The sequence below is a fragment of the Arabidopsis lyrata genome (assembly GCF_000004255.2).
Source record: "Arabidopsis lyrata subsp. lyrata unplaced genomic scaffold ARALYscaffold_2, whole genome shotgun sequence".
Taxonomy (NCBI): Eukaryota; Viridiplantae; Streptophyta; class Magnoliopsida; order Brassicales; family Brassicaceae; genus Arabidopsis; species Arabidopsis lyrata.
In genome coordinates this window covers 11,756,577-11,778,316 of record NW_003302554.1, presented here as the reverse complement: position 1 = coordinate 11,778,316, position 21,740 = coordinate 11,756,577, and the positions used below count along the sequence as shown (strand labels likewise).

The following is a 21,740-nucleotide window of genomic DNA, read 5'->3' as shown; positions in this document are numbered from 1 at the left end:
AAATTCTCACTAATTTGCGGAAGGAACAATTTTCGAAATCTAAGAAATGAATCATTCAAACAGGAAATTATTTCAACAGATCGCGGGTTTGGGACGCTACGGTTCAGGAAAACCACCTTAAAATGGACAGTCTTTGTTACCTTGAAACTTAATGTTGGCTATGCTACGATTAAATCTTTGACCAAAAAAGAAAGCATGTCCACAATCACTTCCCTAAAGCTTCTAAATCCACAAACAAGTACAACAAACTGGAGGTCTTGCTTTTGAGATAGAGAAAAACAAAAATGCAACATCTTTTGGAGACATTAGTTCTGATCCACTTTTTTTCAACTAGACTTGGGTTAAGGAAGAATCATGATTCTTGGTGTTCTGGATTTGCTGGCTGATCAGGCAAAACCTGAGCTTCACCATTGACATTAGGTTGTTGTTCATCAGATGTTTCGAAACGAGGAGCAGCAGTCTCCTCTTCTTCTGGATGAAAATTTATAGGGAATTTAGTAACTCTCGGTTTGTCGGAAAGTATGTTCCTCTGGACTTTATCGATCATAACCTTAGTTGGTGGCTCTTCCTTGAGTTGCTCATCCTCGTAGTCATTGTTCACGTAATATCCAACTCTAAAGAACTCTTGACCCATGTAAGAACATGTCAACAATAGCACAGTGACACCAATGATGTCTTCCTCTCGAATCTTTGATGGATCCGGAGGATCAGCCTGTAACAATAACAGAGAGTTAGACCAAGGCTTTTCTGGTACTTAGTAAACCATGATTGTAGCAAGGGAGTGTGTATGTTACCTGCAATACAAAGCGGTAGTTTCCAACATTAACAGGCCCTACAAGCACACTCTCAAGAAGTTGATCATAACTCTCATCTTCTGCTGAGCCTACATAGATAAGTTTCCATTCCAAATCTGTACCAAAAGCAAAGCTGGGGTCAGTCAGAACAATCGTTTTCCATTATCTTTCTTACAAGAAAATGATCAGAGCTATCAAAGTAGATGGCTAGCTTCGATTGCATAAAGACAAGTAACAGAAACATATCTTATCAAGATATAACAATTCCTAAGCAAATCCAAGAATCATGAATGCTGGAAAACTAATGCATCATTCTTGATCACAGTTTACAGAGCCAAACTTCAAATCAATTGCGAACAACATACGAAAACACTAATTAAGGCAAAACATATCACCCTGCAAAACGGCCCAAAAGAGAACTTTCGACACACAAGAGAATAGCATCGTCCAAATAACAATGTAACTCAAGAAGAACTTGTGCATAGATGAATCCAACTAAAACACAAGCAGCCTCAAGATCTATCAGTATTCAAGAAATCCAAAGTTAAAGTCTTTAGCACATTCAAATTAGTCAAATTACTCCATTCAATCGTTAATTAACATCATGGCTCTGATATAGCAATTGGGTAAACAATATGTTCCAATTATTGGTGTCAAGAATCATAAGAGTCTGAAACAGGACCAAGCCATAAGAATCAATAGAGACTAAAACCTAAATAAACCGAGTAAAACATCAATAAAGTGGAGATTTTTACCGTCATTGAGAGAATTCAAACACTCGTAAGAAATCTCGAACTGAAATGGGCTAACAAAAGGAGCAGGATTATCGAAGACAGCGACGTTGGTGATGTTAATTGCACTCATTCTCTTATCAACAACCAATTCGAAGAAAAACCCTAGATTTCAATAAACCCACATCCAAACTTGGGAAAGAGAGAGACCCAGATTGAAAAGTTTCTCTCTTTTAACAATTCGAAAGGTGATAAAGCTGCGAGAAGCAAGAAGAAGGAAGAGCTAGGGTTTTTCGAATTTTTTTCCCCCAGGAGAGGATTAATCAACGGAGGAAGCTCCAAGAGAAGACGAAGCGATTCGAGAAGATGAAATGTTTTTTCAATTTTGGGGAAAGCTTCTTATAACCGGTTGCCGTGGGAATGGTGACCGGCTATTACCGGTTAAGTTTAATTGGCGGGAGGAGTACTTTAACTCATGAAATCTAGGAGGGAAAAAATGCTAAAAATTGAAATTTTATGTTTGATCCGATTAGTGATACAAAACAAATTCGTAATTGCGAGAAAATGAACGATCCGATTATTGACACAAAACGTTATTTCTCAAAGAAAACGGTAAACATGAACGGAATTGTTGTATGAGAGAAATAACGGTAGTATTTTTGATACCACCAATCTCTTATATATCAATTCATTACTATAACAATAAGAGATTACCATATTATGTTAGTATGTTACCAATGAGACCATTTGTGTTTACGACATCAAAAAAGAAAAAGTGTTATATAGAGACTGGCTAAATATTTACGTGGTTTTAAGTAGAAATATTTACACGTAAGTTTACAAAGCGATTAAAAACCACAAAAACATTGGCAATTACTCACAGGTCACAAGATTTTGTTTTAAGTGCTTAATAGCCAAAACGAACCAAAAGCAGATAGGAAGCATGTTAATGTTGAGAGGTGATGTTCAATTTTCTGGTTTGAGCATGAAACATCTCTGCGATATCTGCAGCCGTGCTGCATTCCTCCGGATTTCTGTCTGTTACTTTACGAATAAATCTCGGAAACCTAACGGAGATACCTCGGGATGGATGGACGAGACCTAAAGCGGCACTGTGAACAGGCGAGACCGTGAAATCTGCACCTCTGATTTCCCAAACAACCTCTGTGGAAAACCACATGTCAGGTGTTTCCCCTGTTCTGTAGTAAGGCGGCTTTTTCGTAAGGATCTTATCCCCTGAGTAGAGTTCTTTCATCTGCAAGTAAAACAAAGTATAGGTGATCCTAGATACTAGAAACACGTTTGAAATGGTGCTAAACTACGAATTAGGAGACGACATATAAGACCAAACAAAATTTGAACTAAAATGTATTTACTACCCAATCTGTTTTATCATTCTGGAACAAGAGCAAAAGAAACCCCAAAACCAAAATCAAATCGCATCAAACTGAATCGAACAGAAAAGAACCGAATACCAATGGTTGTTACTGGTTTCAGCTTCTAGAAAGTTTAAACTACCAAAAACGAAACCCAATAAAACCATACCATAAACCAGAATGTCCACCCTTAGTCACAATGTCAAAATTCGTAGTTTTCATCATTAAAGATGCATAAACGGAGAAGTGCAATAGTGTAGTTGAGATTTTTATTACCTCGATGTAAAAGGCATCAGAAAACCCAGACATGACACGGCAGACACTCTGGAATTCCTCAGTCTCAGGGTTGAAGCAGGCCATAAGGAGTGGACTATACCTACACAGAAAATCGAAAAAATAATCAGAATTCATTTGAGAAATTTACCAAGTAAACTTATGATTACAGTTGAGCTTCATAGCTACAAGGCCAATTCAAACACACTGTTTTTTCAGGAAAGAGAGAAAAAGAGTTGGGAAATATGCTTTTACTACCATCCCGCTTTTCTCCCGTTGCCATGCCAAGCACCTATAGGAACTAAATCTAATGTGTCGCCCAATCCATCTACATAATCTCGCTTAACCTGAACCAGAAAAATTAGCTCCATTTAATCCATTTCCAACACATTATGTTAAGTTTTGAAAATTTACAGCACACGACCTTGAGCCATGAATCATAACGCTTTGTGGGGAAGTATCCTGCATCAATATCTAAAGACTTAACCATGATTCCTTCGCAAGATGACTGAAATGCCTCTCCCAAAAAAGCATTTATTCTACTCAAAGTGTCCTGATTATTCAAAGAAGCTTCTTCTGCTTCCACCTATTAAAAATGATCGAAGGAACATACCAAAGCACATAATTACAGAGTGAGGTGTTACGATGTTCTAGCCAATTAATTTAAGATGCGAAGCTACCGTAACACTTACTGTAATTTCCTTAGCATATTCAAGATAACCTGGCCTAATCTCAGGGAAGACCTCCTTTAGACCTGACAGTTTGAGCATAACCATGTAAGATCAGAGTGGGCATATATGAATCTGACAGAGAAAATGAATGCATCGAAATAAGGAAAAAAAAGAGAGAAATTGGGGGGTTACGTCTTCTTCTCTCACGGAGAGGAAGAGCCAACAGCCTGCATTGTTACGCTAAGTAAATTACTGACTCAACATATATATTATTAGGAAAAATTCAAATGAAAATAAAAAGATTGAGTAAAAGACTCATACTGTTCTCCATTGCCGAACATAATATCAAACACAAAGACGCAGACTTCAACCTGCAGAAAGCCATTAAATTAAAAGAAAAATGTCTAAAAGAACATCTTGGGAAACTAATTTTAACTGACAAAAGACAAAGATTGACTATCCACAAAGAGTAACAATGAAGAATAGGAAAAACTCCATGAAGAAAGCGTCAATCATATAGAACAAAACTGGATTAGTAGAGATTAACATGTATGAAGATGCGGGACTTCCATACTAGCATTCAATTGGGAATCAAGTGTAACGTCCAAAAACAAGTAACCAACCCCACATCCATGCAATCAAAAAGATCATGAGATAAAACAGGTGACAGGTTTAGAACTGTGACTACAACAAAGAACAAGGGGACCAAGACAGAATTTGATATAACAAAACAAATCATGGAGAAAACTACTGAAATTCTTGACATAAACACTGATAATCATTTAATTGTAGAAATAATGTTGTTCAGATATTTTGTTTAATACCTTAATACTTTCGGTAGTTACCAAAGCATCTTTGCTCCCTCTCTCTCTTGTTGATAACTCTTGGAATGACATGAATTTGCTTCCATTTTTTCTATCAATTGCAACCACCTAAACCCATTAAAAAAAAACAATGCACTATGTATGACCAAGAGAACTCATGATAAACAATTACTGATTGATTATTGAAAGCCGATAAAAGGTCCCTTGCCTCGTTTTCTGCACATTGCTAGAGGGGTTTAGAGAGAGATAAAGAAGCATACAATGAATTCTATGAAACATTCTCCTACCTCTGCGTCCAACATGAATGTCTCCGCTACAGGGCAAGAAAACTGTTTTATGACATCAACAAGATCCGGAAATCTCGCTGTTGTTTCGTCCCCATTCCGAGAGAAGATACGCACAGTACCATCAAGTAACTTATGGATCTGGGCACGCTGACCATCATATCTGAAAGTCATATTTAGACATGATAGCAAGGTAATTCAGGAAACATAGAAGATTAGTGTAGATCAACAGAGTGCAAACTTACAGAACATTCCCATTAATAAGAAATTTATCGGTTTTGAGTAGTTTAAGAGTTATTCTTGAGACAAACTTACTTGTATTCACAAGTAAACGCCTTGTCTTGGAAGAGCTCAAAAAATTCTTCGACGCCCTTAGCAATTCTGCAATGAGAAAACAGTAATGAAGGCGTGAGATCAGCAGTATTAATCGTTATCTTGCAAACAAAGATGCCGTGAGAATCTGCACAATTACTTAGCAAGCATGGGTTTTATAGGTATCCCTGGAACCATTGATAGAGTTGACGTTGAAAACTCAATGTCTTTGTCCATGAGAGAAGGAACAACCACGTCCTATTTGGAAACAACAATTTGAAGGCTGGTAACTATACTGAATAGGACAAAGCACGGACAATTTGAAGGCTGTAAACCGGTGGAACTCAAATTTTTACAAAAACAACATAATTAGGATAATTCAGATTCTTGATTTTTTTTCACTGTGTCTTGATTAATTACATCCTAAATTGTTAAATCGCATAAGAAAATTAATGTATAGGTTGACACTTAAAAAGCTCACCAGAGAAGGAAGTATATTGTAAGCCTCAACTACTGCAGCAGAAACTCCCTGAAATTTTGAGCTTTCCTCTTAGCTCCATGAGCCTTAATATAAATTTTGGAACACACTTGACTTGATAAGTGACAAGAAAACACTTTATCTGAACTACGTAAGGTATCAAACCTCAAGTTTCTCCCTGAAACAGTTTTCTGACAGTTCTTTGTTATGGCAACTCCAAAAAGAATTCATAACGATTGCTCGCCCAAGTGCAGGAAGAACAGTTCTCAACATAGCGCCAATCCTTAAATTACGGACCTGACGAGGGACATTGCTGGTTAAAACTTAAAACACAGAAGTTGTGAACAATATTTTGGGAAAAACTATTTTTGAATACTTACCAATGTTCTTACAAGAAATTTGATCTCTTTCTCTCTACAAGAGCGCATTAGCTTCACGATAAGGTTTTTCTTTTGCCTAGTACTTCCAGTACCTGACTGCACACTGAGGAAAACTATTAGGAGCTTAATGGAATTACTCAGTTTAGAAAAAAACTGTGGCTAGACAACAATGATCATTATAATCATCCAACAAAAATTGAAACATGCTTCATTCGGACAGACGCTCAAATCAATTACTGACACAAGGGGAGGCATCATCAAACCGGCACAAAATTCAGAATATAGAAATGTCGTTATATATAATTATATAAAGTTCTTTAACTCATATATAGCCATTATAACAGTCAGATGAAAAAGCAACTCTGAATATTCTTATCTTCAAAAGGACACATAACATCATCACTCAGTAGCTATTATGCTGTAACACATAACCAGTTAAGTTCTTTACCTTATCTTTCGTAGAGTTGAAAACACATCTCTGATTAGAAGTGGAGGTGGAGGAACCAGTAGCTTTTGCGTTTGTCGACATAGCTGCGCAACATCTCCTGAAATTTTTGATAATTAAAACATATTTTTGCGGGTTGTACAGAAGAAATAACATAACCATAAGTTAACTGTGATGGGATAGATTTTTCTTTACCAAGATCTCCGGTGCTATTATACATATCCCTCACAGTAGGCCGACTTATTCCACATGCTTCTTCCAATGCAGAAGAGATTAGACTTCCACCAATGTTAAGATCCTGTCGAATTGATACATGATCAGAAAAATCTTTTAAGGTTATTTAAATAAAAAGAGAAGGGAAAACATAAGAAACTTAAACTGACAATATTCTCATGGTCAGCCGAAATCTTATTTGTGCAAAGATAAACAGCGGGCAGAACATCTTCTGGAGAGAGAGCCAACAAGCTGATGGATGAGAATTTACATATCTATAAGTGCCAAATGTCATTGCTGCAGCTTATTCAACAGAGTGAACGAGAAAGAAAGAAAGTAGGCAACCTTCTAAACATGTTGCAAAGCATAGACATAGCTTTGATCTTTCCCTTTTCACTTTCAACAGAAGCAAATGTTCGGACTAGGTGGATATATGGAGCAGGCTGTCCATCCCTCCAACAGGCTGCATTATACGAAAACACATATGGGCGTGGATACACAGAAAAAATGCAGCAAGTTGACTAAAAATTCCTACAACACTTCAAACAATTTGTTTGCAAACAAACTCTCTCAAATTTAAGAGAAAAAACCCTAGATATGGTATAAAATTTATAAGATTGTGCATATAAAAATACCAACCGTGCTCTTTAGGTTTATATTGTTCAGGAGGTAGAGATACATAATTTTTGTCCACAATTTCCTCTGCTGATGACTGCACACATATGTTGACTGCATGTCCTGACTTTTCTGACGCCTTTTTCCCCTCCTGAGAGGAGCACGCTTCTGGACAATGCGAAAACTGAATTGATTTGCTGGAGAGTCCTCCCTCACCAGGTATGGGGTTACTGTAATAGATGTTCAGTGCCCTATTTATATCTCCTTTAGCCTCATCAATGATGGAAGCAGCATAATCTCTTAGAGATTCAGAGCCATTAACAATATCAATAAATTGATCTGTCACTTCTTTGTATGCTTCTGTAGCATCATTGTGGACCATCTTTTTATCTGTATTACACTCTTCAGTCTCTGATCCAACACCAACAGAATTAGATCCACTATCCAAGACCTTATTGAAGAACTTAAAAATGGTTGGCTGCCTTGGACTAACTGGTCTTGATTTTGGATCTTTCTTGGCCTTCTTGTTTGATTTACTGCCCGAGCTTTTGCCTCTTTTCCCAGGAGAAATAGTACCCTTTGTTAAATTCATTTTTTTTGGTAAGTCAAAACCTTCTTGAACTGCTTGAACATCTGGACAAGTGCTCTTCACAGGATTTGGTTGCAAGTCTGTTACATCGTCATCAAACAAAACAGGCTGATTTTCCAAGGAAAGCGTGGGAAGAGAGGATTGCTTGTAAAGCTCTGCTTCACATTCATAAAAGTTACTAACTATTTCCACGGGATTACCAGCATGCTTCTTAATCAGATTTAACATCTGCTCTTCAGTGACCCAAGCAGGCAAAGAATCACGTAGTTCTACAAGCAATCTTTCGGTCACCGAAGAATCACTACTTGGAGCTGTATCATGCAATAAGGGTCCTCTAGATGATGGAACATTATCTCCACCGTCTTCACATGCATTTTTATCGTCCCCTGCGTAGACCTCAGCCAAGCCTGACACAACATCTACGTCATTTTTCTCATTCTTCTGGTAAGACTGGCAATAGAAACCCAATAAAAAATCTTTCTTGTTTGCCATTTCATCTACCAATCCAGAAAAATGTTTCTGCATCTTATTAACCTCCTTGCTATCAAGCTTCTCGATATCAACTCCAACTGTAGGAATAACTCTTTTAGGTTTCAAGAACTTTATGTACTCTCTAAGCTCATCATAGTTTGAATGCTCACTATACGGTACAAGATGAATCTCCATCGAATCTTTAAACCTAACCGCAAACTTATTCCGCTTCACTTCATAAGTCCACCCTGTAGGCACAAAACCTACAACCTTATCATACCCTTTCTCGACCATAATCTCATTCATCTTCACAAAATTCGGCCGAAAATACGGCCAAGTCTCTCCCAACACATTCCACCCCACAACATGAACATCACTCTCATTCACATCCTCCGTAAACATTCCACTCTCCCCACACCCCAAAATCCCCAAAATCGACATCTTCCTGAGATCCACAACAATTTTCCTCTTACATCTCCTAGCAATCTCAACCAAAATCTTCTCTTTACCAATAACATAAGTAGCAACAAGAAACAAAACCTTCTTCTTCGTCTCCACACACTCACCATCAATCTTATCTATCACACTAACAACATAACCAACAGATTCCTCTTGCGTCGGAAAAACAAACTTAGGATTACAATAAGTAGTATCCAGAAAAACACCATCACATCCAATAAAACCACTAAGAAACGAATCAAATCTCATCTCATCACAGAATCTGAAATCTCCAGTATGAACATACCTCTCAAATCCACCGTTCTCTAATTTGACTTTAAACAAAAACTGTACCGCTCCTGGACAGTGATTTGCTTCAATCAACACAACTTCAGAGCCATCGATCATAACCATTTGGTTCATAGGTAAAGCGAAGACGAATTGTGAAGGAACTTGAAGGATTTCTTCGACGAGACGAGCGGTTTTGTGTGAGCAGAAGATAATTCCTTTAGACCAAGTAGAGGAGAGACCGGAATAGTGATCGGAATGGAAATGTGAGAGGAAGAAAGCGACGGAGGTGGAGGAATGTTGTGGGAAGCGGAAGAGATCGACGATGAAGTTAGTTTTAGGGATTCGTTTTGATTGAGGGATTGAAAGAGATGAGAACGGTGGTTTCGGTGGGGGAGATTGTGTAGAGACGGAGGATATTGCTGATGAGTAGAGTTCTGTAGTGTCGAGGTTTAGGGTTTCTGCGTTCTCGCCATTTGAGAAATTGCCGGAGATTGTGACTCCGCTGGAATCGGTGGCCATGATGAGGAAGATGAAATTGGCGCCAAAATGTGACGGTTTAGGGATTGGATAGATTTTGCCTTCGTCTGGTTTTGGAGAAAACGGAAGCGATGTTCATCAGACTTGAGGAAACAATGGCTAGAAAGCCACTATGTGAGAAAAAAAATTCTAAAATGCAACCCATCTAATTTCAATTTTCTAAAAAAATAAATTTAAATCAAATTAATATAAAAAGACAAAAAAACCCATTTCCTAATCTAATTATTACGTATCTTTACCCTTTCTTTTGCTAATCCAATAACATAATTACACTTCTACTTCTTTTTTCACGCCTCCTCTTTTTTTTTTTTTCTCCTTCTTCTTTTACTTTTTTCTCGATTTTTTAGATCTTTCACTTTAGATCTCTTTTTCTCCATCATCATCATCAATTAAACTCAAGATCTTTTCTTCTCCATGGATCTCTCTTTGCTCTTCTTTATGGATCGGATATCTCTTCATGCTTCTTCTCCATGGATTTCTGAGATTCAAAAATCATGGATCTCTCTTCAAGCTTCTTCTCCATGGATTTCTCTTCGTGCTTTCGTCCTTTGTAGTGCGCAATCGTTTGGTGAGAGAAGACGGTCCACAAACTTCGACGAGGAAGGGTGATGGTGAATCGGCGACGACGATAGTGAAGAAAGCAAGAAGAGACGAATTAGTGAGTGTGACGGCGCTAGGGTTTAGAATTAGAGTTTAGAATTACAAATTGCTTTGTTTCAGTAGAACCATTTATACCAGTTATACCAGTTGTCCATAACTATTTGTAGCAGTTGTACCTATTTATATTTCAGTTATACCATTTGTACCAATTATACTATTATCTTTCATTTGTATCATTTGTACCAGTTCTCCTATTATCTCTCAGTTATACTATTTGTATCAGTTGTCCTATAATCCCTCATCTGTACCAGTTGTACTATCATCTCTTAGTTGTACCGATCGTCTGTTATTTCATTAAGGGTAATTTGGGGATATCACATTTACAGTGGCATTCAGATCACAAAATGGCATGCCGGATTTATTTTTTCCATTAAGTGGCATACTAGCCTCGGACTCTTGAGATTATTAAAGCAACGGCCTAAGAGAAAGAAAAAATAAATTTAGCAAAAATACTCCAAAATATATCGAGACAGAGGCTAGAATGCCACTAAACAAGAAAAATGAATCAGACATGCCATTTTAGAGTCTCTATGCCACTCTATATATGTAATATCCATTTTACCCGTAATGAATTATTCTTCCTTTAATTTTTAAAAAGCAAAAAAAAAACTCAAAAAAAAAAACCTCTCAGCATGTGGGCCCAAAAAAAACGTTCAGCATTTGATTTTTATTTAATGTTGTACTTACTCAATATGTGGGCCCCACTAAAAAGGTTTTTTTTTTTGTTTTTTTCTGGACGGAATATACTCATAGTTGTCCAGTTGTACTATCGTAATCATAGTTGGACTTTCCATAATTTTTATAATTTGCAGTTGAATGAGACTGTAGATAATTAATTGCAAGTTGGACACATGATTTCTCTAATTTATTTTGCATTTCCAAAGTTTTCATAATGGAACATTGGTGAAAACTTGGTTTTCACCTTTTTTACTTCATATAAGGTGATCATATACTAAGTATTTCTTATATCATAAGAGGTGTTTTATGTGAAACAACATTTATTTCTTAGAAATTATTAAATTTTTATTGTATTGATCCAAAATAGTTTGTTTATATTTTGGAGAATTTAATATATAATTTTACGTTTAAATAAATTATCAATTCTGAAAAATCAACAAATTTAAACATTTTAGCGTTACTTAGTTGAACTAGTTGAACTAATTATATTAAATGTTACCACAAAAACCAAAAACAAACATTTGAACTAGTTGAACTACTTAAATTAAAATAGAACAAAAAAACAAACACATACATGTTTTTAATTTAATCCAATAAGTTGAACCAAGTTGAACTAGGTGAATAGTTCATACAAATTTGAGAAATGCAAATTCAAAACAGACAAATTAAATTCTCTAATTTGCAACCAATTTTCCAAGTTTATCCCAGGCGTAGCCTTGTTCTTCGTTCTATAGAGGCGTTTTTCTCCGGTTGATGGAAACCGCGTTTCTTGATTTCTTCCACTTTTTGGTGTGTAATCCGGTGGTTTAGTGATCTCTTCCTTATGTACGACATATATTGTTATGTAATATTCTAATGCCCAAATCATGTATCCAACTACTAATTAATAATTTATATTATAGTCCAACTGCAAATACGGAAAAATTGGCAAAGTCCAACTATGAATATGAGAGTACAAATGAATAACTAGGTACAACTATGTTTTGTAACAAACAATTTTTTATGAATATCCCACTGTCTTTGGTCCACTTTACAGCACGTGTGATGATTTTAAATTAATAACCCGCCGCCAAAGGTCCATTTTATTATTATTTTTCACGCCAGTCATATTTAAATTCATTTTAATATCAATTTTAATTAATTTGTTATTTTTTAGAAAACTCGAAAGGACCTTGTAGTTGTACCTAAATATACTAGTTGTACCTATACATACTTGTACCTAAATATACCAGTTGTACCTAAATATATCAGTTGTACCTACACGTAGTTGTACCTAAATATTTTTTTTCACAAAAACATGAAGTCATATGTTCTTAAAATTGTTTTACACACATAGTTATATCTAATTTATGAGTTGCACCAAAAAACAATAAACTATCCGAACAATCAAATAGTGCAATTGCAACAAATAGTTCAAGTTATACTGAAATTGTCTCAGCTGTACCTAAGTGATCTAGTTGTACCTAAATGATCTAGTTGTACGTAATTCCTTTTCACCATATGATTCTATTATTTAGAACCAAACAAATCTCAGTCTTTCAGTCTCTGGTGCAACTCTTTAATCTTCTACTCATTTATATAGTTCCTAAGTAGATAAAATTTCTATGCTTCCTCAAAATTATTGCTTCAAAGTATATATAAACGTTCTGTTTGTTAAAACATTAAAATGTTCTCGTAGCTCAATGGTTGAGTGTCTTTTATTAGGGTAACAGGTCAGCAGTTCGAATCTTTGAAGATGCCATTTTTCCTTCTTATTTTCTGGTGAAACGACAAAACGACGTCGTTTTGATCCAACGGAGACTTGTAACGGATTGTTAACAGCGTCAGCGTCGTTCTAACGGGGACTTAACGCGATGCCTAATTTGGCCAGGTCAACGAAAACTTAGCTATTTTCAGATAGGTCAACAGAAACTTTGTGATTAAAGAGACATTTCGAGAGTTCATGCTTTAACCGTCCCAAATTTGAAAGTTGGCGCATTTTTCGACATTTTTCCCTTTTATAATTAGGGATTTAGTGTTATTCACCCTTAGATTGGATCGGATAATCCGTTTTATTGGATTTGGGTCGGATTGTTTTGGTTGGATCTGTAATTTCCAGTTTTCTTATAGGTTTTTTGGACATTTCTACCATTTTTGATTTAAAAAAATGGTAAATAAAATTACAAATATGGCAGTGGCATTCCAGCGTTTTTTTTTCGAGAAAGTGGCTTTCTAGCCATTGTTTCAAATATATCTATCTATATATTTCTACTAAATCAACAGTCACTTTAACAAATACTAGATGAATATTCACGCTACGCGTGGGTTGTTGTTATAAATTTTTTTTAGAAAATCATGTTTATTGTTCTTATTGTTAATTTATGTTCATTTTGTGTGTTATTATGTAGTTAATAAAATTAAATACATCCTATGTAGTTACAATTTTTATAATTAGATTCATTTTTGATTATTTATATACATAATTAAGATCCTTATATATGATATATCTTGAATACATACAACAACAATATATGATATTTTGATATAATGGTATGTAATTATGTCACTTGTGTAATTTGATACTTGCCTAACTTGATTATGAACAAACAATTCATTATTTTATGTACTATCATGATCTAGTACTTCATCCACATCGTGATAGGCTCATGATTTAATATTTGAATAACATAATATAAACAAGATAAGTATAACTAACTACTTATTTGCTTCAAGAGTTTTCATATGAAAAGAAGAAAAAGAAAGCAAAAAATTGAAGAGTTATTTAACTTAACACTATTATATCTCTGTCCTTACATATAGCCATATAAGAGAAGAGTGCGGTGTCTTGAATTTCTTGGTATGTCTAACGTTTCAAAAGTTCATTATTTGAAAAAACTTGCTTGTCAATATTATCAACAAACGTCATATATGAACCACCAAACGTAGTTGCGAAAAATGACTCAAAGAATTACTAAACTAATAAGAAATTAGGTAACAAATAGTTAAACTACAAAATAAGTAAATTTTCAGTTATTATCGAGTAATGATCATTGATAAAAAAATTCCTAAAAGAAAAATTGTAGAATGAAAGTAATGCTTGATACATTAACATGTTTTTGTATATATTTTTTTTCTTTTGAAAAAAATTAATTAAGAGTAGAATGATGGAGGATTTTATGTAATGGAGGACTTTTGATTTTCCTCATTTCTTTTTGTGAAATTTTAATTTAAATAATATAAAATGACATGTGTGATGATGTGACACTTATATGGAGAGAGTTAGCCAACTTTTATATATATGATTGCAACACTCACATTTGATACATGGCAAAACTCTCAAATTTTGCTCTTTCACTTTCGTAATCCAATTCTATTATTTTTGAAAAAAAAAATTGACTAAAAAAAACAAGGGAGACTCACAAAAATGCCCCTTTTTCAATACCCCTTTTCAAAAATGCCCCTTTTGGCTGTCCATTTTTTAAAATACCCCTTTTTATGTACAAAATGATTAAATTACCCTTCTTTTAATAAAAGATATCACAAATATATAAGGAAATATAACAAAATTAGGTCCACAAAATACAAAATATTTTTTGGCGGGAAAAGTGATCCCTCAATTTTTCCCGCCAAATCACTTGTAAAAAACCTTGTAAAATTTTCCCGTAAAATTTTTTCCCGCCAAAAAATTTTTTTTGCAAGAAAAGTGATTCCGTAATTTTTTTGGCGTTAAATTTTTGGCGGGAAAAATTTACAAGGTATTTTAAAGGTTTTTTACAGGATATTTATAAGGTTTTACAATGTATTTTAAAAGGTTTTACAACGTATTTATAAGGTATTTATAAGATTTTACAAGCTATTTTATAAGGTTTTACAAGTTATAAGATTTTACAAGTTTTTTATAAGGTTTTACATGTTATAAATTCCTTATAAAACTTTATAAGTACCTTGTAAAACCTTTTAAAATACATTGTAAAACCTTACAAAACACTTGTAAATACTTCGTAAAACCTTTAAAATACCTTGTAAATTTTTCCCGCCAAAAAAATTGCGGAATCACTTTTCCCGCAAAAAAATTTTTTTGGCGGGAAAATTTTTACGGGAAAATTTTACAAGGTATTTTAAAGGTTTTTTACAAGTGTTTTGGCGGGAAAATTGCGGGATCACTTTTCCTGCCAAAAAATATTTTGTATTTTGTGGAACTAATTTTGTTTCAAATAAGGGTAAAATGGTCATTAAAAATTAAAAGAGGGCAAACTTAAAAATGGACTCTCAAAGGGGGCATTTTTGAAAAGGGGTATTAAAAAAGGGACACTTTTAACAATTTCTCAAAAAACAATTACCACCTTCTTATGTTTTATATTTACAACACCCACCTTTTTTTTAAACACTCCTCATCATCTTCTCTCTCTTCCAATCTCAATAAATGTCTTTTGCACTTCTGAATAGTTATGTTTTTTTATCGTAATTTCCGTTAAAATATTAACGGTTATTTTTTCAGTTGTGTTTTTATCGCAAATATTTGTTAAAATATTGACGGTTATTTTTTTTTGTTGACGGTTATTTTTCGGTTGTCTTTTTATCGCAATTTTCCGTTAAAATATTGATGGTTATTTTTTATCGTAACTTTCCGTTAAAATATTGACGGTTACTTTTTACGTTTGTGTCATTTTATCGTATTTTTCCGTTAAAGTATGGACATTTATTATCATATAATAATTTAATACATAAACATAATCAAATATATTTGTTGAAAATAAGTTCTGCCAACATCGTAGAGGTTCGTGACCTAGTAAATATTGAAAATTATTTTTCATTTTAGACTTTATTTTTAGATTAAATATATGTCACTTTTTCCAAAAAAAAAAAAAAAAAGGAAAAAAAAAAAAGGGTGTTATTTCATTTTCCTAACAGATATAGATAAAGAAAAAAGGATCACTTTTCACTTTTCTTATTAATTAAATAAAGGCACAAACGCGAAATAATATAGATTCTCTGCTTACTTGATTGGGAGAGGAGCCACACGCGAAAGCCACCGAAGTGAGAGAAAGGTAATGGCGTCGGGGAAGCTTCCGCGGGAGTTGGAGGAAGAGATACTGTCTCGGCTTCCACCTCGATCTCTTGTTCGGTTCAGATCTGTATGTAAACACTGGAAACATCTTTTCAACGACAAAAGGTTCATCAACAACAGCTTAGCTCGTGCCCGTCCCCAATTCATCATCCTGACCAAATCCAAGATTTATTCGACGATAGAGGTGAATGAACTAGCCTCTGAATTACATTTTGAGGCTAAGAAGTCGACATATACCCGTATCACGGCTTGCGATGGATTATTGTTTCGTCACTTTTGGATGCAAGGGGTTACCATTTGGAATCCATGTTTGAGACAGGTTGGATTGATAGAGTACGAGTACGAGGACAGAGATTTCCATTTATTGGGTGTAGGAATTAGGATACGATACTACTAAACCCGAAAAGGGTTACAAGATCTTGGGGTACTTTGATTCCCTGGATTGGCCAATGCTGGCAGGTTTAGGTGAATATGTGTCCTTGAACGGAAATTTGTATTGGACTTCTTACAATGAAGAGACTCGTGAGTATTTTCTCGGAAGCTTTGATTTCTCCACGGAAATATCGATGCGCTTTTGTCTCCCTCCTTGTGGGAAGCATGTTTCTGGCTCACTATATAAACTTGTCCTCACTGTATTTAAGGGAGATAGGTTTGCATTGTTAAAGCAATCTCGTATATCAAGGAATACAGAGGTTTGGGTAACAAAGGAGAAGATTAACAATTGTAATAAGGATGACGTGGTGTGGTTAAACTTGATGACACTGTCAATACCTAACTTTCCTTCGCTATTCAATCAGTTTTCTGGTATTAGATACTTCATTTATGACAAGACCCTTATCATGTGTTGTGGCGCCGATCAAACCGGAGTGGCTTGCATCTTTATTGCGAGGGGAGACATGTGCAAGAAGATTCAAATAGGTTCTGGCTTTGATCATTTTTCTCACTGTGTCTATCTTCCAAATTTGATCTCGGTTCCTTCTGAATTCAAATCAGTGCAAGTTTAGAATTTGGATTTTTCTTGTTTATTATGCATATCTCAATTGGATAGTTTGAATAAAGAGAGTACAAAGCCTTTCCAGTCTTTTGAAATGTGATTATGTTTGAAATGTGATTCTGTTTTCATTTCTTTTATATACAATATCCTCTGGTCTCCATGTGGATTGGTTTAGTACATGAGCCTTCTTGACATCTTTTTATGAAGTTTCTTGGTTGGGTTCTTAGTATAGCTTAATCTATATGCATCTTGTATAATGTTGTATAGATATGAAAAAAAAAGACCTGGTCAAACATAGTCTCGTAGTAAGCCATGAGGCTGCTCTGTCCAACAGCAGCACAAGCCTTCCCATCAAACTCCGTTTGCGTCTTCGGGAGGTCCTTTAAGCTGGAATCCGTAGAGAAGAAGGAAGAATCAGCACAAAACAGAAAAAAAGGATATATATAACAGTTATTGAGGAAGCAAAACTAAAGGCTTTGTTTCCATTATTACATAACCTGCTGTTGACAAATTGTCTGTATCGAAGCCTCTGGCGACCAAGGCCAATTGCACCAGAGGACACCAAAATGACCTCAATTCCATCCGACTATTTATATTTTTTAACTTTGAAATAAACATTTTATATTGTAAAACTTTGCACCAGAGGACACCAAAATAGTCCTCATGTGGGGATTGGCCGAACACACCTCGCCAATTCTTGTTATGCGTGCAGACCAATCTAAGACATGGGATGCTATAAGACCAAGACAGGACGAAAAATAATTTAGTTTTCTAATAATCTAATAAATAATAATTTAGTTTCTGATATTAGTTTCTGTCTTATTTATTAGGCTATGGATTTGATGCATACCACCATCACCGCTTGCGATGGGTTATTGTTTCGTGACTTTTGGAAGCAAGGTGTTGCGGTTTGGAATCCGTGGTTGAGACAGGTTGGATGGATCGAGTACGAGGATAAAGGTTTCCATTTTTGCGGTGTAGGATACGATAGTTGTAAACCCGAAAAGAGTTACAAGATCTTGGGGTATTTTAATTGTCTCCGTAAAGTCAGCGACACTTACCATGTAAGTTACCGCAGAGTTGCGATTTACGAGTGTTCGTCTCATGCGTTGAAGTTCATTGATGCCCCTTTCACGCAGTGGCCCATCATGGCACCTTTGTCCTTGAACGGGAATCTCTATTGGCTTACTCATGAACCTGAGACTTATAAGTATTTCATCCGAAGCTTTGATTTCTCCAAGGAGATATTCAAACCTTTTTGTCTCCTGCCCTGTCTAAAGAACCGTTCTCGAGATGAACTTGTCCTCGCGGTTTTTAAAAGAGATCGGTTTTCGTTGTTAAAGCAATGTAATGTAACAGGGAAGATTGATATTTGGGTAACGAAGAAGAAGATTGATGGAGAGGAAGTAGTGTGGATAAACTTGATGACTTTGCCAACAACTAACTTGTCTAAGTTGGTTAATAAGTTTTGTGGCATTAGTTACTTCATCTATGACAAGACCCTAATCATGTGTTGTGGCGACCACCAAACTGGAGCCGCTTGCATCTATTTTGTGAAGGGAGATATATTCAAGAAGATTCAAATAGATTCCGGTAGTGTTCGGTTTTCTCACTGTGTCTATCTTCCAAATTTGTTATCGGTTCCTTTATAATTCAGATCGCTACAAGTTTAAATGTTGGATTTTCTTGCTTTATTACAAATCTCAATTCGTTTCAGAAGTAAATTCTCTTCAGGGAACAGCTAATACAAAGTTTAAATTTCTTATTTGCTCTGTTTTCATGTGGACTGACTTGGAAATAAATATGAACCTTCTTGATTTTGTAAACCTTTTTAAGGTTGGGTTGCTAGTATAGCTTAATCTACATGCATCTTTTATCAATCCAAATATGATACAACTTAAAATAAATTACACTCTAAAAACGTATTTTAATATATATATTTGAAAAAGATTGATGACATTGTCAACAACCAACTTGCCTAAGCTAGTTAATAAGTATTGTGGCATTAGTTATTTCATCTTTGACAAGACCCTAATCATGTGTTGTGGCGAAGGCGAAACTGGAGCTGTTTGCATCTATATGGTAAGGGGAGGTATGTTCAAGAGGATTCAGATTGATTCATGGATTGTTCGGTTTTCTCACTGTCTATCTTCCAAATTTGATCTCAGTTCCTTAATAATTCATATTACATCAAGTTTAGATTTTGGATTTTTCGTGTTTTATTACAAATCTGAATTCAATAGTTGTGTCCTCACTTTTGATTCAGAAGCAATTTCTGCTCTCTTTGTTGTTGGAGCAGAGTATATGGAGCTTTTCCCTTCTTTGAAAGTTGATTTTGTTTAACTTTCTCATATGCTCTGTTTACATGTGGATTGATTTAGAAATAAACGATAATAGTACATGAGCCTTATTGAATTTTTGTTAATTCTTAATGTTGGGTTGATAGTATATAGTTTATCTATATATGCATCTTTTAACCAATCCAAATATGATAAAGGCCTACAACTTTAAAAAACGCTATTTTGGAAAAATTGGATTAAGGTGACTTGGGTTTAGACACATGCACACACAACATAAAGAGAACAAAAGGCAGACCACTATAGTGAGACAAACGTTCTTGAGCTTCTGGTTTAGACAAAGGCTTTGAATGGTTGTATATTATGCTGCAGACCAGACTAAAATCGGATCAGTATGCACTTAATTCACCATTCAGTATTCTGGACTAGTATGCACGGTTGCATACTAAAAATCTCCATACTAGTATGCACTTCAGCATACTTCTCCATACCATCATAAATTCACTGTTGGTCCGCAATTTTTTCATTCCACTTCCCAAAAGCTCCATACCAACATAAACTCCATACCAACATATAATTGTTTGCTCCATACTACAGTCCGACCTTTTGCATACTAAAATATTGGTATGCATTGTCCGGTCCGCACCATACTTACCAACCATTCAAAACCAAAATGTTCATCCTTATTCAAAAGGCCTACAACATCGTAGAGGTTCAAGAATCAGTCAACGACTCTCTACCAACAACACATTAATCATAAATTATCTACAAGAACAAATCAGTTTTCACTTCTAGGGTTCTAAAGTAAAACCCATTTTGCAAATTTCATATTAGGAGATATATTTGGACAAGTTTCTAAAGCTGTAAACGCCAAACATATGTTGAGTGGCAGTGAAAAGAACTATGGCAGATTTTCAAAGCTGAAGCTGAGCATATATATAGTTTTGTTAAAGGGATATGAGATGTACCATGTATATATACGTAGTTATGTTCTTTTCTGGTTAATTTGAATTTACAAAGTGTGGAAGAGGAAAGCGAGATGATCGTAAGTAATATAGATGCATGAGAAAAAAGAAAGACCAATCTCCTTGATCGCAAGGCAAGGGATCTTCTTTTTGGAAGAGAGTGAGATCAGAATCTTAGATTTACACTTCATCAAACCCTTACACTTTCTGCTTTTACTTGTTTAGTCCTATTATTTGATACAATATAGAGAAGCCATCCAAAAAATATGATTAAAGTTTTGTTTTGATGTTAATATTCACTACTTTTTTTATTCTTGGCGAATATGATCATAGTTTTTTTTTTGGTAAAATATGATCATACTTTAAAATTTTCAATAAAATTACAACACCTTACCCAACATATTTTTCATTTATTTATTTGTGATTACATATTATTAATAACAATTAATATCAAATGAAACTAAAATAAGTAAAAAAAGTTTAGAAAATAATTTTTGTTTTTGTTTTTATTTTATATATTATTTTTAATTTTAGTAAAAAGATGGGTAAAACAATAAACAAGAGTTTATGAAGGCTAATAGCAAAAGAATAGTAAGAAAGATGATTTTTTTTTCTGTGTCCAAATTAAGTGAAACAAGTCTCTATTTATAGAGTATGAAAAATGATGAATTTTGGTATTAAAAAATTAAAATAATATTTTATATTTTATGATATATTTAATCTCAAATAATTGGGTTAGATAAGAAATATCTAAAATTTCAATATCCAATAAAAACAGAACATATGTCTATATGCAAATATTATCATATAAGTATAAAAATTATCCATTCGCTGACTGCCACGTGGCACTGTGAGACCCATCACTTTTTGTTTCAACGTTGTTGAATTTGTAGTGATTTGAATAAGCAATCTCCTTCCTCCCCCTCCATCTCAAAATTATCACATCTTCCAATGTAAAAGCAGATGCATTAACTTCTTTCTCTACTCTTTGATATATCACAGATTTATTTAGCCATGATATATGTGTCAGTTTTAGAGTCTTTTTGTTATTTCTAGAGTCTTTTTTGAGTCTTTTCAGGTTTTAACACGTTCGAGACAAATTTGGAGATAAAGAACCATTCTGGAGCTAAACCGGAGATTAAGAGCTGAAGGAACGAATTCGGTATCAGAATAAGGCATGAGTGCCGACCGACACGCCCTGGTGTCGATCGACACGCCCTGGTGTCGATCGACACCACACGAGGTCGAGCCCCATCAAAAGTCTCGACGGTTTAAGAGTTTTAAGCCCGAAAAATCAACCTCAAAGACTTCTCTGTTTGCAACTTTAGTCCCTGCACGTTTTTTGAGACATTATAAATAGTTTTTAGGGTTTTAATT

The 21,740-nt window shown here is 34.8% G+C and overlaps 4 protein-coding genes across 7 annotated transcripts; 2 read left to right on the top strand and 2 right to left on the bottom strand.

The window, feature by feature from the left end:
• Positions 1–117: 117 nt before the first annotated feature.
• On the bottom strand, positions 118–1,891 carry LOC9323137 (probable histone chaperone ASF1A). The gene is made up of 3 exons (XM_002887026.2): positions 1,550–1,891; positions 795–910; positions 118–712 (listed from the first exon to the last, which is right to left on the bottom strand). Exons 1-3 carry the CDS (start codon positions 1,656–1,658, stop codon positions 353–355), a joined length of 585 nt encoding a protein of 194 aa, XP_002887072.1. The 5' UTR covers positions 1,659–1,891; the 3' UTR covers positions 118–352.
• Positions 1,892–2,277: 386 nt separating this feature from the next.
• LOC9324608 (DNA ligase 6) lies at positions 2,278–9,845 on the bottom strand. Of its 4 annotated transcripts, none has more exons than XM_021035148.1 (19): positions 7,421–9,841; positions 7,127–7,244; positions 6,952–7,033; positions 6,764–6,866; positions 6,572–6,668; positions 6,124–6,226; positions 5,909–6,040; positions 5,747–5,794; positions 5,426–5,523; positions 5,269–5,334; positions 4,957–5,116; positions 4,670–4,777; positions 4,167–4,216; positions 4,038–4,072; positions 3,867–3,928; positions 3,599–3,760; positions 3,433–3,521; positions 3,178–3,277; positions 2,278–2,780 (listed from the first exon to the last, which is right to left on the bottom strand). In XM_021035148.1, exons 1-19 carry the CDS (start codon positions 9,702–9,704, stop codon positions 2,472–2,474), a joined length of 4,206 nt encoding a protein of 1,401 aa, XP_020890807.1. In that variant the 5' UTR covers positions 9,705–9,841; the 3' UTR covers positions 2,278–2,471. The 4 variants fall into 4 exon arrangements, 2 of the variants coding, with proteins under 2 accessions (XP_020890807.1, XP_020890808.1); XM_021035149.1 differs by having other exon boundaries at positions 6,976–7,033; XR_002333994.1 differs by lacking the exons at positions 2,278–2,780; positions 3,178–3,277; positions 3,433–3,521; positions 3,599–3,760; positions 3,867–3,928 and adding an exon at positions 4,878–4,885 and having other exon boundaries at positions 7,421–9,845.
• Positions 9,846–16,013: 6,168 nt separating this feature from the next.
• On the top strand, positions 16,014–17,297 carry LOC9324606 (putative F-box protein At3g18340). The gene is given in 2 exon segments (XM_021010232.1): positions 16,014–16,486; positions 16,488–17,297. Coding segments are annotated over 2 exon segments (1,020 nt in total). The 5' UTR covers positions 16,014–16,090; the 3' UTR covers positions 17,112–17,297.
• Positions 17,298–17,920: 623 nt separating this feature from the next.
• Positions 17,921–18,916, top strand: LOC9324605 (F-box protein At3g17710). Its single transcript, XM_021010233.1, has 2 exons — positions 17,921–18,165; positions 18,241–18,916. The coding sequence occupies exons 1-2, from the start codon at positions 17,935–17,937 to the stop codon at positions 18,751–18,753; spliced, it is 744 nt and encodes a 247-aa protein (XP_020865892.1). The 5' UTR covers positions 17,921–17,934; the 3' UTR covers positions 18,754–18,916.
• The last annotated feature ends 2,824 nt before the right edge of the window (positions 18,917–21,740 follow it).

Bases quoted from the DNA above. Each gene is read 5' to 3' on its own strand.
- LOC9323137 (XM_002887026.2), bottom strand. From the start codon at position 1,658: ATGAGTGCAATTAACATCACCAACGTCGCTGTCTTCGATAATCCTGCT. The intron at 911-1,549 runs GTAAAAATCTCC...CTTTTGGTACAG, and splicing joins TTTGAATTCTCTCAATGACG to ATTTGGAATGGAAACTTATC. The intron at 713-794 runs GTAACATACACA...TTATTGTTACAG, and splicing joins ACTACCGCTTTGTATTGCAG to GCTGATCCTCCGGATCCATC.
- LOC9324608 (XM_021035148.1), bottom strand. From the start codon at position 9,704: ATGGCCACCGATTCCAGCGGAGTCACAATCTCCGGCAATTTCTCAAAT. The intron at 3,522-3,598 runs GTCGTGTGCTGT...TTTCTGGTTCAG, and splicing joins GTTATGATTCATGGCTCAAG to GTTAAGCGAGATTATGTAGA. The intron at 2,781-3,177 runs GTAATAAAAATC...TTTTACTTGCAG, and splicing joins CTGATGCCTTTTACATCGAG to ATGAAAGAACTCTACTCAGG.
- LOC9324605 (XM_021010233.1), top strand. From the start codon at position 17,935: ATGGATTTGATGCATACCACCATCACCGCTTGCGATGGGTTATTGTTT. The intron at 18,166-18,240 runs GTAAGTTACCGC...CCTTTCACGCAG, and splicing joins AAGTCAGCGACACTTACCAT to TGGCCCATCATGGCACCTTT.